This window comes from Hypanus sabinus, chromosome 3, assembly GCF_030144855.1.
Source record: "Hypanus sabinus isolate sHypSab1 chromosome 3, sHypSab1.hap1, whole genome shotgun sequence".
NCBI lineage: Eukaryota > Metazoa > Chordata > Chondrichthyes > Myliobatiformes > Dasyatidae > Hypanus > Hypanus sabinus.
Genome location: NC_082708.1, coordinates 135,915,790 through 135,933,085, shown reverse-complemented (window position 1 = coordinate 135,933,085; position 17,296 = coordinate 135,915,790). Strand labels below are relative to the sequence as shown.

At 42.1% G+C, this 17,296-nt stretch overlaps 1 protein-coding gene across 4 annotated transcripts in view; it reads right to left on the bottom strand.

The window, feature by feature from the left end:
• Positions 1-13,957, bottom strand: part of pcdh10a (protocadherin 10a) — a 75,281-nt gene extending 61,324 nt beyond the window's left edge. For 3 of the 4 annotated variants that reach the window (XM_059965217.1, XM_059965219.1, XM_059965218.1), the window contains exons 1-3: positions 10,974-13,947; positions 10,146-10,204; positions 9,920-10,026 (exon numbers count right to left, since the gene is read on the bottom strand). In XM_059965217.1, the coding sequence (XP_059821200.1) occupies positions 9,920-10,026; positions 10,146-10,204; positions 10,974-13,454 (2,647 nt within the window). In that variant the 5' untranslated portion in view covers positions 13,455-13,947. Of the gene's footprint in view, positions 1-9,919; positions 10,027-10,145; positions 10,205-10,973 lie in introns of all 4 variants that reach the window. The other variant, XM_059965216.1, reaches the window with a different exon arrangement.
• Between the last annotated feature and the right edge of the window lie 3,339 nt (positions 13,958-17,296).

Below are 17,296 nucleotides of genomic sequence, written 5' to 3'. Positions count from 1 at the left end.
CGCAATTAGCACAGATACCGCACGTTTCGATAATTGACTCCCTGCATACAATCCTTTTGATGATTGCGTCCTGCAAATCTTCATTTTAACCCATTCAAGAACATTGACACCTTCAAATTCCTCATAGTTCCTATCTTGTAGTGAAATCATTTCACTTTCACTCCCAGCCATTTCTGCAATCTTGAAGTCTGAATGCTTGAAATCAATATGGAAAACAGTTCTGTGTGATCTTACTTATTATTTCTCACCAACTATCAGTGACAAAAATTACTGCTTTTTGAACACACATGCAACTTACACTATTTTAAAAATATCTGCTCCCAGTTCAATGTAGTGTTTAACAGCCACGCAAGTATACGCACACATTTGACGCTAGTTAGAAACTGTTCATCAACAGGCTCCTGCGCCAATTGTAACAGAGTGTCCTAAATAAACAAAGGGAATCCCTGTTACTTTCTTGAACAAGAGAAATTCTGCAGATGCTGGAAATCCAAGCAACACACACAAAATGCTGGAGGAACTCAGAAGGCCAGGCGACATCTATGGAAGATTAGAGTCGATGTTTCGGGCTGAGAACCTTCAGCAAGAATAGAAGAAATAAAAGATAAGGAGTGGATTTAAAAGGAGGGCATAGGGGAGGGAAAAACACAAGGTGATAGGATGATTCAACTTCCCTTACTTCACCCCTTCCAGTTTCACAAATCACCTTGTGTTTCTCCCTCCCCCCCCACCTTTCTAATCTACTCTTCCCCACCGCTTCCCACCCCCCCCCCCCAGTCCTGCTGAAGGGTCTTGACCCAAAACGTCAGCTGTACTCTTTTCTATAGATGCTGCCTGGCCTGCCAAGTTCCTCTAGCATTTTTGTATGTGTTTCTTGTTATTTTCTCAATTAGTTTTCATCCTTTAGGAGTTGGCCCAACTAAGTGACTGATGACCCAATTAACCAGAATCTCCCATAGGAAAAAAGTTAAAGGAATAAATTGGGAGAACAGGAAATTTTCACTCTTTTCTATAAGTGTATACCTCAGATAAATACTTTGTGGAGATTTGTGATATATATGATTATATGATATATATGTACAATGTCTGAAATACATCTTATGGAAATGTTTGTTTGATGATGAACCTCAATAAAAAAAATATTAAAAAAAATAAACAGAGAAACAAAATGAAGAAAAAGCAAGGTTGGCTCCGCTATTTGTTTTCTTTGTTGCTGAGCTCCCCCTGGCTATTAATATCAGTGGAAGCCTCTTTGTATTTAAGGATGTGTATTGAAACAAAAAAAAGGAGACAGTTGCTTTAATGAATAAAACAAATCTGCAACCAAGGAACATAAAGAGAATGTTTTAAAATTAATAAATGAAACCTTTAAATTGAAATTATGAACATTGTTCAAATTATAAAATATTGCATTCTTAATGGAGAATTATGGTTAGCTACTCTTTCAAGCCTTGGTACTTTATAATACATGTTCATTAGAGATAATTATTTTTGCTGAATCCAGTCCAGAAGCCCAGAATATATGATATGCTGAAGACTAGAATTTCATACAATAATATCCTTAAACTGATTTATTGTTGAATATTTTCATAAGATCCATTCACTGAAAATTACCATTACATCTTCACACTGCAATTCAGTTATTATGTGCTACTTATACCTGCCACCATATTAAAATCGATGTTTGAGGGCAAAACAGTACAACTATCTCGTAAGGCTGGAACTGCATTCTGTGACGGATGATCCCCACAGAATTAAGCCATTATGTCTTTAATAAAGACTTAAAAATAAACTCTTAAATTCACTCAACATAGTGTTTGAGATGCAAATAGGGACTGGAGAATTTATGGAAAAATAAATCACAAGTCATTAGAGTATTTATTAGAGGCTTACTGGCCCTTTGGGTCCATGACAAATATCTGACATCATTGGATGTTTTTGTTTTCATTTAAGGTACTCTGACCATCGTCAAATAGTATATATAAATACATAGTTACATATACATTTTAAGATAAACTCAAATTTAACTGCTTGCCTAATACAATAACAGGCAAGAGATTATAATCAGCATCTATTATAATTATTGCCAGAAGAACATACTTAAAGCATTAATTCTGAAAAACAGTGTTTCTCTATACAAATTAAATCAATTAGCTACACTCTTCAGTTCTGTTTGATACAGAAGCAGATGCTATTGATGTCTACATTGTTAATGCATGCTCTAATGACCGATAATTGTCTAGTAGATACACAAGTTTTCTTACATCCAGTTGGAATCTAATGGGTCTGAAATACAGAGGATGATTGACAATAACATTATGATTCATTCATTCATTCATTTCTTCTGGATATGAGTATCACTGGCAAGGCCAACCTTTATTGCTCTTCCTAAACAACCTTGAGAAAGTGGTAGCAAACCCTTTACTGAACTACTACAGTTCTCGTGTTTTAAATATCTTTTTTATAACTGGCTGGCCCAGTAGTGTAGTGGTTAGCACAACACTTTACAGAGCCATTGACATGAGTTCAATTCCCACCACTGCCTGTTAAAAGTTTACATATTCTCCCCATTACGGCCTGGGTTTTCTCCAGGGGCTCTGGTTTCCTCCCACAGTCCAAAGATGTACCAGTTGGTAGGTTAAATGGGCATTATAAATTGTTCTGTGATTAGGCTTGGATCAAATTGGGGCCCAGCTTGAAGGGCCAGAGGAGCCTACTCCACATGTACTTCATTTTTCTTGTACTCTTAATGCTATGCTGTACTTTGTTATTTTTTACCCTGCACTACCTCAATTCACTGCTGTAAAGTTCAAAGGTCAAAGTAAAGTACATATAGGTCACCATATACAACCCTGAGATTAATTTTTTGTAAGCATACTCAGTAAATCCATATAGTTATAATCACAGCAGAATCAATGAAAGAGAGCACCACCTTGCCATGCAAAAGCCAACAAGCTGTACAAGTACAATATAAATAATAACAAGAACAAATAGATAAAATAAATAAATATCAAGAACATGAGATGAACAGTCTTGAGAGTGAGTTAATTGATTATGGGAATATTTCAATAATAGGACAAGTGAGGTGAGTGAAGTTATCCCCTTAGGTTCGAGAGTTCGAGGTTGAGGGATAGTAAATGTTGCTGAACCTGGTGGTGTGAGTCCCGGTGCTGGAATGCATTGATCAGCATAGATGGTAGGCAAGACATGTATTTATGGTACCTCAGTGCACTTGACAATAATAAATCTTTTATTACTTTTAATTTACCAGCTTTTTTTTAAAAAAAAAGCTCTCACAATACTGTCAATGAGGGAGCTGCTGGATATAGACCAGCAACAAAGGAGGAAAGGCAATATAGTGCATTAGCAAGTCACGAGAGTGTGAGACTTGGATTGAACTTGATGTGATTTTCCGATGTACCTGCTAGCTTTATTGGTGGTAGAAATTCTGGTTTGGGAGATTCTATCAAAGTAACATAAGCAAGTTCTATTTTGCAGATGGTGCATACTACAGTCGTCAGGTAAAGTGATGGCCAACATGGTGGTGACTTTTTTCAGGGGAGAGGAAGGACGTGGAGTCAATGAAGAATGTTCCTAACACTCCTGATGTGTCTGTCTTTTGAATGCCATGAGGTGAGTCAATCGTCCAGCCTATGACCTGTCCCTGCTGAATAAGGCTGGTTCAGTTAAGTAGACAATGGCTTGATACTACCTGTGGTCTAAATCACTTGAAAAATAAAGCAAATCGTGAAAGAGCAATTGTCCCTTTTCATTTCTGTATGTCACATGTGTACATCAACCCCATGTCCATTCACTTGACACATTTCAATTTGAAAAACATTCAGTTTATTAGTTGTACCTGTAGACTGGCTTGTTAATGCAAATATCTAATCAACCAATCATCTGGCAGCAATTCAATGCATAAAAACTTGCAGACATGGTCGACAGGTTCGGTTGTTGTTCAGACCAAACATCAGAATGGGAAGAAATATGACCCAAGTGACAACGACTGTGGGATGATTGCTAGTGCCAGACAAGATGCTTTGAGTATCTCAGAAACTGCCAGTCTCCTGGGATTTTCACACACTAGTCTCCAGAGTTTACAGATAATGCCACAAAAACAAAAAAACGCATCCCTTGAGTGGCAATTCTGTGGGTGAAATTGCCTTGTTAATGTGAGAGGTCAGAGGAGAATGGATAGACTGGTTCAAGCTGACAGGAAGGTGACAGTAACTCAAATAGCTATGCATTACCACAGTAATGTGCAAAAGAGCAACTCCTAATCCACATGTCAAACATTGACGTGGATGGACTACAGCAGAAGACCAGGAATTTACACTCAGATTACTTCATCAGGTACTGAGTGCATCTGTGTTGAGATGACAATCTAATTTATATTAGCAGAAAACATGAAAGGAAAGGCCATGAAGTAACCAAGTTACACCAAATTGACAAACAATGTCTTCAAATGCCTATCTTGCCAAATGGCTTAGCACTAATGCATTTGTTGATGGAGAGAGGAACCGGATGAGTGACAATAAAGACACTCAGAGAAGTTCTGAAGAGAGAAAACAGGTATGCAAAATAAGAGGCTTGTCACACCATTTGCAAAGCAGCCATAGGGATTAACCAGACTGCAACACCACGAGGCCTGACTTCTCTCATCTTACCAGCCTAGCACTAGTTCATGATTTCTGAGAGCTACAAGTTTGAGGTCGTAGATAGTTAAACTGATGAGGCGAGGAAAGGCAGCAATGACTGCTATCATGGATTCATCTCAAAATGACTTTTTATATATGTTAAATTAAAGAAGCTCGTGTGATGCAAATGCAATGCTTCGATCTCATCCCTAAATCAGTAATTGCTATGCAGAAAGCTGAAAGCAAATTACTGATCAGTGGACTGTTGCAAACTGCGTACGTGAACTGAAAACCGGATCGGCAGCCGTGAATCCTTTAACGGGAAATGAAAAGACCTTTGACGTACAGTCTTGGCGGGGACTAGGGAATCTCCATTCATTTGATTTTGTTTCAGAACTAGTCAAATAATAAAGTAAATCGACATTGGGCTGGTATTTAAAATGGAATTGCTCAGGCATGATGACATTTAGTAAAACTGTTCCAAGTTGACTTATGTTTACCCTGCAAAAAGCCTACTGCTAGTCAGTCGCTGGGGCACAGCCTTTTCGCAATCCAGGCCTCTTCACAGCAGTTTGTAAAAGCTGACAAATGCCTACTGACTTCTAAAATAAATAAACACCATTTTCTGTTCTGTGGCAGCGGATGGGGGAGTGTTGGGGGAGGGGTGGATTTTGGAGCCTGCTCAGCTACTTGTGGCTATGTCTCTGAATAGCTTTGAAAGAAGTGCATTCTGTTCAGTTGCCTGGTTCTGCAAACTATTCATTTTTAAAAAAAACCAACCTCTGTACAATAGGCTGTGTATGTTTTCATGCCCACCCTCCTTTTGAAATGTTATTTTAATCAATACCTTTCCATCCCCATATATTGATTAGCAGGTGAAATCTTATTTCCAGGTTGGTTGACTATACTTCACGTACAATTTAAGAACAGTTTTTTTAATTCAGAACAAGTCGTGATATCACTCATTTATTTTACCTCTATTTTACAATTAACATGGGAGTTCCAGCTTGATACTAATATATTTAGTATTGTCTTTAATAATCTCGAGATTAGTTCATATTATCAAAGCTGAATAGTTTTGAAAGAATCCAGTGTTCTGAATCTTAAGAACCCTTTCAATATGTTGGCAAACATAAAAGGAAAGTTGACTGTCCAGTATGGAAAGCTTTAATGCACCTAACTTTCCTTCCAGGGATCCAGAATTCAAGGTTTCTCCTTTACCGCACTTAATGTTTCCCACCCCCACCATCACCTTCTACAGTATTTCAGTAAGGGAACATACAAAAGAAATTTGAATACCATTCCATGTCGCAATTGTATTTCCACATATTGTATACAATGCGAACATTGTAATGACCCATGTATTAAAAGAAGACATACTCATTTGGAATATAAATTTTGAGGACTGCCATACCAAATTATTTGTATGAGTTCTTTAATGACACGAATATAATAATCCTTCCTCATAAGCTCTAAATTAATTTTGTGAAGCTCCAGATGCCTGGGCCTCTGTACCTCCTTTGGCAACTGGATCCTTGACTTCATCACCAGGACACCACAGTCAATGCGGATCGGAAGTAATATCTCCCCCTCGCTGACAATCAACACTGGTGCATCTCAAGGATGCGCGCTTAGTCCACTGCTCTCCTCTCTCTACACCCATGACTGTGTGGCTATGAACAGTTCAAACACAATCTATTTATTGGCTGATGATAATTGTTGTTGGTAGAATTTTAGATGGTGATGAGAAGGTGTACAAGAGTGAGATAAATCAGCTGGTTGAGTGGCGCCCCAACAGCAACCTCAGTAAGACCAAGGAATTGATTGTGCTGTTCAGAAGGGAAAGTCATTGAGGGATCAGCAGTCATAGGGTGAGCATTGTCAAGTTCCTGAGTGACAACATCTCTAAAGATCTAACTTGGGTCAAACATATTGATATAACTACAAAGACAACAGCAATGGCAATATTTCATTAGGAGCTTGAGAAGACTTGGCATATCATTAAAGACTCTCAAAAAATTCTACATAAATTGGACAGCATTCTAACTATTGCATTACCATCTGGTATGGAGTGGTCATTACACAGGATCATAACAAGCTGCAAAAAGTTCTGAACTCAGCCAGCTGCAACATGGGCACTCGCCTCCCCAGCATTGAGGACACCTTCAAAATGCGATGCCTCAAGAAGGTGCCATACATGATTAAGGATGCCCATCACTGAGGACATGCCCTTTTCTCCTTGCTATCAAAGAAGTGGCAAAGGAGACAGAAGACACACTCAACATTTCAGGAACAGCTTCTTCCCCTCAGATTTGGGTTGGCACAACATCGAGGGCTGAAGGGCCTGTACTATGCTGTAGTATTCTAGTGTTCTAGATTTCTGAATGGGCAATTAACCTATGAAAACTACCTCACTATTTTTGCTCTAATTTTTCACTACTTAATTTATTTTTCATGTATAAATTTTATTGCAATTTATAGTTTTAATTTATTTTGCTATTTATAACTTTAAATTATTATGTACTGCATGACATAGGCCAATGATATTAAACCTGATTGTAGTTCTGATTCTGAATCCAGAACTTTTATTCATGACAAATATGAAACATTTCTTCCAGTTTAGCTCTTCTTCCCATCCTGAAGGACAAACATTTGGGAAATCCTGGATAAATCATCAGTCTATTCTTTAGAATAGACTGATGATTTATCCAGGATTTCCCAAATGGAACATTTTTTTGTATTTGCTACTAAAATGGTAAAAAAAACATGAATCTTACTCTATTTTTTTATTGTCATTCGATCTGCTAGATGTATCTAGATCTATGGGTTAATGCTTTAAATGCATCAAATGTGACTCCACTCACTCCAAAGTACCACTGGTTGCACTAAACAAGAACAATTCTATCCTGTCAGTCAGAAGCCATATAATGGAATTAGGAGAAATTGAGGGGCAAGTTAAGGGATATTACTAATAGGGAATAGGCATTCTCAATTTTGCCACCCACAGTCTCTGCTAATCCCAGTACCCTCAATTATACTTTCCCTTATTTGACAATTAAGATCCTTAAGCATTTCCTAAGCATAGATATCTAAATACTAAAGAACTAGTTCAACCGGTAACTGAGATTTGGCAAACAAAACTACCATTTCACAGCACTGGTTGTATGTATAAACTGGGATTTATCCGTTTCCACTTCAGACATTTTGTACATGGCCTACTTCTGTTGCAAGTACTGCTGGAGCTTGCACCGATTTTGCCTTCTCAGTTCTTGCATCCATCCTCACTAATCTTTCCCTTACCATTGGCTAAGGTCTTTAAAGATCCTACACGCTAGAATTCTTGTTTTAAATTAGTAATTTAAGCCTTCAAAGTTGTCAAAAATGCTAGAAAACCGAAATAAAATGAAAAAAAAAACAATTTGGAATGCTGGGGAAAAAAAGATTCTCTGGCATTTTCCGGGTTTACCGCAATACAACTCAAGTCCTTCGCAAATAAGTTAACGCGTCTCTTTTTTTCTTTATGTTTACCGGGCGACCGTTTGCATAGAACTCGAACCAATCGGTACCAACATTGAATCAAATCAGTTGACAATATAATTTAGGAGTTTGTTATCTCGTGTTTCTGTGTATTCTCAAGATAACAATACAAAGATTAGTCAAGATGGAATTATGGTATTTCTATTAGATACCAGCAGAAGTGTGTATTTCCCCCCTAAGCATTCGCATTTCATTAGGTGGAAACTTTTGTACCCATATATTTAGATATCTAAAAGCTGCTGGGAAATATATTGACATTTGTTATCAGAGATGCCATCATTGCGAGCAAGTCGTACCGGAGTACCCGACTGTAACACTTCCCAATACTATTTACATCGTCTGAGAGATTTATAAATCTGCTCAAATTCTTCAGCTTTACTCTGAACATGTTGTTTCAACAGTTACACAGATAAGCCATTGAAACAAGTAAATTTAGAATCGTGATCCTCAACTGTCTCCTCCCAAAATAAAATAATTCTCTCCATTCCTCTAATCCGGTTACAGCCAAATTTGATCCGATTTCCAGAAACACTCGTCATTTACAGTACTTCAAAGTATTGCGATTCTTAAAAAAGATACTAGGTTTAAATTCTGTCGTTGGCGATCACTGGCATACGACTCACTCGCCAGCGTACATAATATTCTACTTCAATTTTTTCTTGCTACCGGCTTTACCGACTAGATGTCGTTGAGAGTTACGCTAACCGTAAAATTGACATTTCCATACTGAAAAGAGTTTGGAGATTGTAAAGCTTTGCATTACTGCCATCTTCTGTGGTATCGGTGTATTAAATAACCTCCATTTTGTAAGAACAGAATAATGTACAAAACGAGCATTTCCACTAAAAACCAAAACTACTCGGTCCTTAGAGTTTGCCAATTTTCAATCGGGTGGTGGTGGTGGAGGGGGTGAAGTAGAGCGAAGAAGATTTAAACCCCTCAGCTGTAGCTGAGTTGGACATCTAACGAAGCGCAGTTTTGTACACTCTTGGATGTACCGACACCGCTACTATCATTAATGTTCTCCAAATTCCAACACGTCCAGAAGCGCAGAATGACGGACACCAATGCCACTGCTGGAGGACCAATTTAAGATCGCACATTCATTAACACCAGGGTAAATAAAGGAGCCATTGAGAGACTGCTAGTACCAAACGTGTTTTCCATAATGAACAGTTAGTGCTCGGGTCGGATGAAACCAATCCAAGTTCGGAAAGGAGAGGGGGAATTAAACTTCCTTCAAGGGCAGCTTGGACACAAGATACATGACAAAGGAAGAGGGTTCAACGCCATGCGATGAGCAATAAATAACGTCACGCCTCTTGTTCCATCTAGCTCAATGGTGCATCACACAATTCGTTCAAAGTCCATGACTCAACAATAATTTGCATGAAACGCACACCACGAGGTGAAATCCAAGCCCCCGAGTTAACTGCACAGTACTCTTAATTCAATCCGAGCACACGTGCTTTCTCCGCTGACACGTCCACTCATTCACGCCTCTGAGCAGTTCGGTGAATTAGAGAGGCACCCAACACCGACAAAAGGAACGTGATTGAAATACTTAAATGTATTTTTAAAGCGTTGCTACTTACACAAAACAATAAACCTAGGGCGTCCGTATAGTATTACATTTTCTATTAAGTATGCAAAAGGCATGTATTACCTCTACTTTCCCCCCATCCTCTCGACGACAGCAAGGGCGGCGAACGAATTGGAAATTTAAAGTTTAGCAAACTTACCAGAGTTGTGAGCTCGGTTAGTAGCATCGTGGTCACTGTCGCCTTGTTCACTGTCACCGTGACCGCTGTCCTTCGAGCTCACGATATCCGCTTCTTGGAAAGCAGAACTAGAAACGTAACAGCAAGAAGGACGCCTGATTAATATCTGATCGAAACCACCAATAAATCAGTGCTTTCTTGATAATAGTGAAATCTGGTGAAGGCTTTGGTTTAGTGAGTTCCTTACCTGTTAACTCGACGGGGTCTGTCCACAAGAAAACTGAGTTCGGTCCGCTGGTGTTTGGTCTGGAGGTATAAAACATCAAATCAGTAATCATTACTTAACGAACAGAAATCTGTATAGTTTATAGGCTCACATTAGAAAGGAATCAGACCAGAGTTTTAGTTAAAGGTGTCACAATGATCCAAAAAATTTAATTACATTGGACCTTGTAATGACTATATAGTTTAAGAGCTGAAATTAGCTCTAAGCTCCAGTTGGTGAGGAACCAGGACTGAAATCTTTCAAGGACGAGAATTTTTTTGTTTAAAACTTTAGAACAGTATTTAGATTATTTTGTGCTTTGTGATTTCTTGAGGTGCGTTATCTTCATTTAGCACAGTACATCTGAAAGTTGTAAGGACTTGGAATGGACAGTGATACGAGCAAACTCTTTCAGTACTCAAATAGCTAGACACTCAACACTCTAGACTTCCATTCCCCCGTTCTGTAGATGCAACAAAGGGTTAAATCTATCATTACACGTAAAGACCAGTCATTCCATTTTATGCTTTAATCTGTGCCAGAAGTCACAGATTACTTCGTGAAATCACAGTAGTCAAGTGCTGCCATTTGGCTGCATTCACAACATTTCACATTATGACGCCCGTTCTTGCTCTAAGAGTAACGCATCTGAAAATAAACCCCAAACCGCTATGAGCTGAGAAAGGCCAGTTAGCATAGCTGGATTTATAATGTGTGGGAGTAAAGGCAGTTGAGGAGAGTGGAATGTGTGAGATGGCCAAAATTAGGAGACAATTGGCAATGTAGATCCGATCGCAGTTGATATCTTACCTCATTTGATAATATACTCCCATTGGAAATGACGTCGGGTTGTTGGTCAGCGTACCCCGCAATAATGGCCCCACAGGAGTTGTGTTCAGCGTCCGTACTCCTGACTGGGCTGCATGGTTTCAAGAACATGAGGTCAGTTTTGGCCGATTCCGGGGTCAGGCAAACTTGGTAACAGTAATTCTGGCTGTGATGTCCAAAGCCCCCTTCCTCCACCGACACCTGCGCAGCGTTGGCGTTGGTGGTCTGCACCAGCATGATGTCCGATTTGCTGAGCTTCTTCTTTCTGTTTCTCGCCTGCCTGCAGCAGGAGCAGCACTCGCTGGCCAGGCAGCTGTAGATGTTCACCTTTTTGTCCTTCTGGCACCGGATTGCCAGCACGATCATGGCCAGGAGGAAGACGAAGGACACGGAGCCCAGGGCGATAATCAAGATCAGGGTCAGATCAAGAGAGTTTTCCTTCGGCGTGCCAGCTCGGTTGCCCCGTTCTCCTTGGCGATCCACCGGGCTGTCCACTGCCATCACCAGGATTGTGGCAGTGGCTGACAGCGGCGGTTGTCCATGATCCCTAACTTCGATCACCAGCTCGTACGGGGCACTGGGGGCTTTTTTGGTGGTGGACAGTCTCCTGGCCGTCTTGAGCTCTCCACTCCTCCAATCCATTCTGAAGAGACCCAACTCGTTGCCCTTGGCAATGTAATAGGTGAGCCGAGCATTGTCGCCGTCGTCCGCGTCCACTGCCACTAGCCTGGCTACCAGGTATCCCGGTTCAGCTGAGCGAGGCACCATCTCGCGGGCACTGCCATTCCTGGACACGGGTGATACAATGGATGGCGCATTGTCGTTCTGGTCCACAATTATGATGTTAATGGTGGTGTTGCTGCTCAGCGGAGGGTTCCCCGCATCTCTGGCCTGCACCGTGAAACTAAACTCCTTGAGCTGCTCGTAATCGAAAGAGCGCAAGGCGTACAGATAGCCATTCTCAGAGTTTATGGAAACGTACGTAAAAACCGACATACCCTGTATATCGCACTCTAATATGGAGTAAGAGATGTAAGCGTTCTGCCCCACATCGGGATCCACGGCTGTTACTGCGTAGATGTAAGCGCCGGGAACGTTGTTCTCGGTGACATACACGTCGTAGGAAGACTGAGAGAAACGGGGCGCATTGTCGTTCTCGTCCGCCACTTGGACCTTGATGGACTTGCTGGAGGCCAGAGGAGGAGAGCCTCTGTCCTTCGCCATGATGGTGATAGTGTAAGAGTCGGTGACTTCTCGGTCCAGCGGCCCGTCCGTCACGATGGTGTAGTAATTCTTGAAGGAGGGCTTCAACTTGAAAGGTACCTGTCCCAGGATCTCGCACTGGAGTTGCCCGTTGTCTCCCGAGTCACGGTCGGTGACGCTCAGCAGAGCGACCACGGTGCCCGGGTTTGCGCTCTCGTTTACTGAGTTGGAAACGGTGCTGAAACTGATCTCGGGCGCGTTGTCGTTCACGTCAGTAACTTTCACTAGCACTTTGCAGTGAGCCGGCACCGCGTTGGGCCCCAGATCCTTCGCCTGAACGTACAGCTGATAAAGGTTGCTCTCCTCGTAATCGATGACTCCCTTCACCTCGATCCAGCCCGTCCTAGGCTCGATGCTAAACAGCTCCTTCACCCTGGGGGAGACGTGGTTGCTGAACGAGTACACCACCTCGCCGTTTTTGCCTTCATCGCGGTCGGTAGCATTGAGCTGAATAACGAGGGTACCGACGGGCGCATTCTCCGGCAAGCTCACCGTGTAAACCGACTGCTCGAAGACGGGTACGTTGTCGTTCGAGTCCAACACCCTGATGCTGAGCAGAGCGGTGCCGGTGCGCTGGGGCAAACCCCCGTCTACTGCCGTCAGCACATACCGATGGAGGGCTTGCTGTTCTCGGTCCAGGTTTTTCTCTAGCACCAGCTCGGCGAACTTGTTGCCGTCTCCTTGCGTCTGCACGTCGAGATAAAAGTAACTATTGGGGGTGATCTCGTAGGTGCGGAGTGAGTTGCTGCCAACGTCCGGATCGAACGCGCTCTCCAGCGGCAGCCGAGTACCAGCACCGGCGCTCTCCGAAATCTCCACCGTAATGTCTGCCTCGGGGAAACTCGGCGGGTTGTCGTTAATATCCACGACCTCGATCTCCACGCGAAAAAGTTCCAACGGATTCTCCAGGAAAACCTCGAGGTGCAACAGACAAGTAGGGCTCTGCTTGCAGATCTGCTCGCGGTCGATCTTCTCGTTGACAAACAGTACCCCGTTCTCCAGGTTCACCTCCAGGTGCGGAGATCTGGAACTGGGAACCGTCTGAAACCTGCGGGCGGCCAGCTTCGTCACGTCCAATCCCAAATCCTCGGCGATATTCCCCACGAACGTGCCATGTTCCTGCTCCTCGGGAACCGAGTAGCGGATCTGACAGGCAACGCGGTCGATCAAAATGCAAACCAAAACGAATAGGAAGGTCATCTCCACAATCCAAACTGACTGACGCCCCTTCTAGATTGGGTGGTGGTATTTCCTTTTTTTAAAAGAGAAAAATATTACTAATTATTGACTTCGCGCTCCCTCCTGCTTTGATTTTTCCATCACATCTCTCCACAAATGCCAGTTACGTGAAGCAGACTCATCGCCTACGAATCTTGAACTTCTGCTGCTTTCTAATGAGTGAAATGGTCGTTTGATCTTCCACTATTCAGTAGTGGCCTGGAAGAAGAGAATCCCGCGGGCATAGGTTTAACATCAAACCCTTTGACACAGCGGCCGGTCATATCCTCAGTGTAAACACGTTAACTGGATCTGGAGTTGATCGTCAGACACTTTCTGGAGTTCCGCTCCCTAGTCCGAACTTCACTGAGTATTTGTATACCTCTTTCTCTCTTTTTTTTGGTCCTTTTTGCTTTGCTGCCTGCTGCTGTTAGCTTTCCCTGCTCCCCGCGGCTGCGGTCCCTGGATCCTGTACTGTTCCCTCTACTGACAGATTGCAGCTCTCTGGGCTCAGCGCTCTGCTTTTGCGTAGCGCCTACTTCGCGCCAACCAATGGTCATCCCCGGCAGCCGGCGCCGCGCTCTGACTGGCTGGCAGCGGGGCACCTAGCTATCGTGCGTCAGGCCTCTTTAAACCAATCAGCGGCAGAGCGGGCGGGCCGGTTCCATTCTCCAACCCGTGCAAATAACGCTCCAATCTTTGGACTTGCTCAGAGTTAGTGGGATGCACTCGCACAGGTGCTTACAATAATCAGATCACAACAACCCACATATCTACAAAGGGTACTTCGGATTTACTCATTTCTGGGCTAATCGCGCTTTATTTCATTGTTTTCCAAAACATTGTTTTATTTTAATTGCAGAGTCGACAGAGTTTCTGTACACACCCAGTTCATCACGATATATATATAATGAAAACCAATCATAAACCTATCTATTTAATTACCAACCCTTTGTCCGGAAGGTTTAGACCTTGCTTTCTATCAAAAACAAATCCCGCAGGTCCGGTACGGAATAGCTAGTCAATAGTCATGAGACGAGGTTTATTACAACGCTATGCCAATCATTTACACAAATTGGCGTTTTTTTTCGCTTGCATCCGCGGTGCATCCCCAGTCGAAGCGGCACATCCTGGTCAGGGTTCTGTGACACGTGCCGCATGTTGTGGGGGGCGTCGCTGACGGGCGGTCGCTGTGGAACTGACTGATTGTGTTGGTACGAGCGGGGAGTTCGTGATATTACAGCAGAGGTTGTAGATACTGATTGAAAGCTCTGGGCGTTGCTCGCTGTTTACTCACTGAGGATGTATGTGAGCGTTGAGAGTGGGAGAAGGGGATTTGCTAGTGGTCTGTGGTGAATATTGTCCCATTTTGGTCAATTTTTTCAACCCTGTCTAGAGTGTCGCCTATTTAGTAATTCGGTACATGTTTGATGTAGGGGATGGTTTAACACTGATATCGGAAATCCATTCGGTAGAAATCAAAGGTGGGACAGTCCTAAGATATTTTCCATCTCACCACTCGCACTCCGATTTGTATCAAATTTCTATTCCTCACCATTTGACTGTGCGAATGTTTTTTTTTAGTATGAGCAAGTATCAATAAACAAAAAAATTCCGCGAAAAGCAATGCGGATTCGAATAAGTATTCCAAAATTGCGCGCGGCGTTGGGATGTGTGTGTGTCGCCGCAGTCTGAATAAAAAGCTTCAAGTCGATCCCGATGTCAGCAGAATAGTCATTAGCCATCTCTGGGAGGTAACGCGAGGGGTAAATGCCAGCACGGGAGAGCGTGGCTCCTCTCTGAGAGTACCCGGGTAGCGCATGACACGCAGTAATAATAGCGTCGACTGATATCTGTCTGGAACGAAAATTAAGTAGAAAACATCATACGCTGTTTTCACAGATTTTACATTAGTGTTATTTTTTGCAGAAGATAAAGAGCCTTTTTTGCGGCTTTTCAATCTCGTGACCAACAGTGGCGATTGCGAGGGGGGTGGAGGGAAGGATTCGAAAAGCTAATTTCATTTCAATTGCACGTATGGGATGCAGGGAGCCGGGACGGTTTATAAAAGAATGGTTTGATCAATAAAAAGTAGATTATGGTATATCCGAATATTAATGCGTCCGTCTAATCAATACGTGCTTCATGCTTCCTTTTACATTCACAGTCGGAAATACAGTCTGGACATCTTGATCCCGGGATGTATCTTCCTTTTCTGTAAGTGTGTACAAAGGCGACAGCAATAGCTCTTCAGCTGACATTCTTTTTGAATGAATATATACTAATTGACCTTTATTCTCGGAGTACATCAAAGCCCCTCCCATAATGAGTTCTTGTCAACTGTCTTTTGTAGAATGAGCTGAAATCGTTTATTGGGAAGGATAGTGCTGGAATCAGCATGTCCTCGGTGACGAAAAAATAGCTGCATGTGGCGCGATCTGCTGGGTATACATGCCTCCTATCTGCGGTTTCAATAATAGCACCTTCTCATTCGTGCAGGCGTGGAATATAAGACGGCGGAGCAGCACAAACACTGTGTGTATAATTTAGACTATCTTTTCCTATCGGTAAATGGTCATAGCGACGCAAATTACTGCAGCACTGAATTGACAAAATCGATGTTGCTACTATTTAGATGTAGTTGTATAGTATTTCGTGAATACGGTTGTATTTTTAAATGTCTGGAAGAAAATGAACCTCAAGGTAGTAGTATACGGTAACATATACTTACTTTGTTTCATTAAAGAAAAACTTAGAATTTGGAACTCTGATAGAAAATTTGGGGTGGTTTAGTTTTCATTTCCCAGCACAAATCGTGGTGGTGCTAGGGCTGAAGGATTCCTTTCTCGTGCACATCCGCATCCAACAGATGTTGTTTTCAGCATTAAGATAATGCATGGGGAAAGAGAGTTAAAAGGGCTAGTGTTCATTTTAGGGGTTGGATCTCCCAGCTGATTGAATATAAAGCTGGGTATGAACGGGATCATTGGAACAATTGTAGTAATGACTATAATGACTCACCCTTATGAGGAGTGTTTAACGGCTCTGGGCTTGTATTCACTGGAATTTAGAACAATGGGGGGAATATCTCATAGAAACCCATTGACTGTTGAAAGACCTATAGTAAGTGGATGTGGGGAGGATGTTTCTGATAGGGGAGTCTAGGATCAGAAGGCACAACCTCAGAATAGAGTGACGTCCATTCAGAATGGTGATAAGGAGTAATTTCTTTAGCCACAGTACTGTGAATCTGTGGCATTCATGGCCAGCGATGGAGATTGATAGATTTTTGATAAGTCAGGGTATGAAAGGTTACAGGGAAATGGCAAGAGAAGGTGTTTGAGAGGGAAATGGATCAGCCATGATCAAATGGCAGAGCAGGCTTGATGGGCTGAATGTCTCCAATGTCTTATGGTCCAATGTCTTATGCTCCAATGTCTTATGGTCTTATAACATAAAGAATTACAGTACCAACTGTACATATCTTTCATCATCTCGCTTGTTCAATCTAGCTGTCCATTTTCTTTATGTGGGTGAACTTGAGAGTTTTTGACACTGCACTCACCCAAGGAAAGTATTCTACCACAGTCCTGATTTGTTCTTTGTAGATGCTGCAAAGAAGGCGGGCCACACATCATGGTACCCCACCTCTGTCCTGCTCTTTTATACCATGGTATTTGTTGAATTTTTCTCATCAGGTATATTAATGATCAAGGATTTAGTCATAGAATCACACTGAATCTTAAGGGTAGATGTTTAGAAATACTTTTTTTTTAAATGGTCATCACCTGCTTCTTTTGTGGCATTAATGTTAATGGCATGTT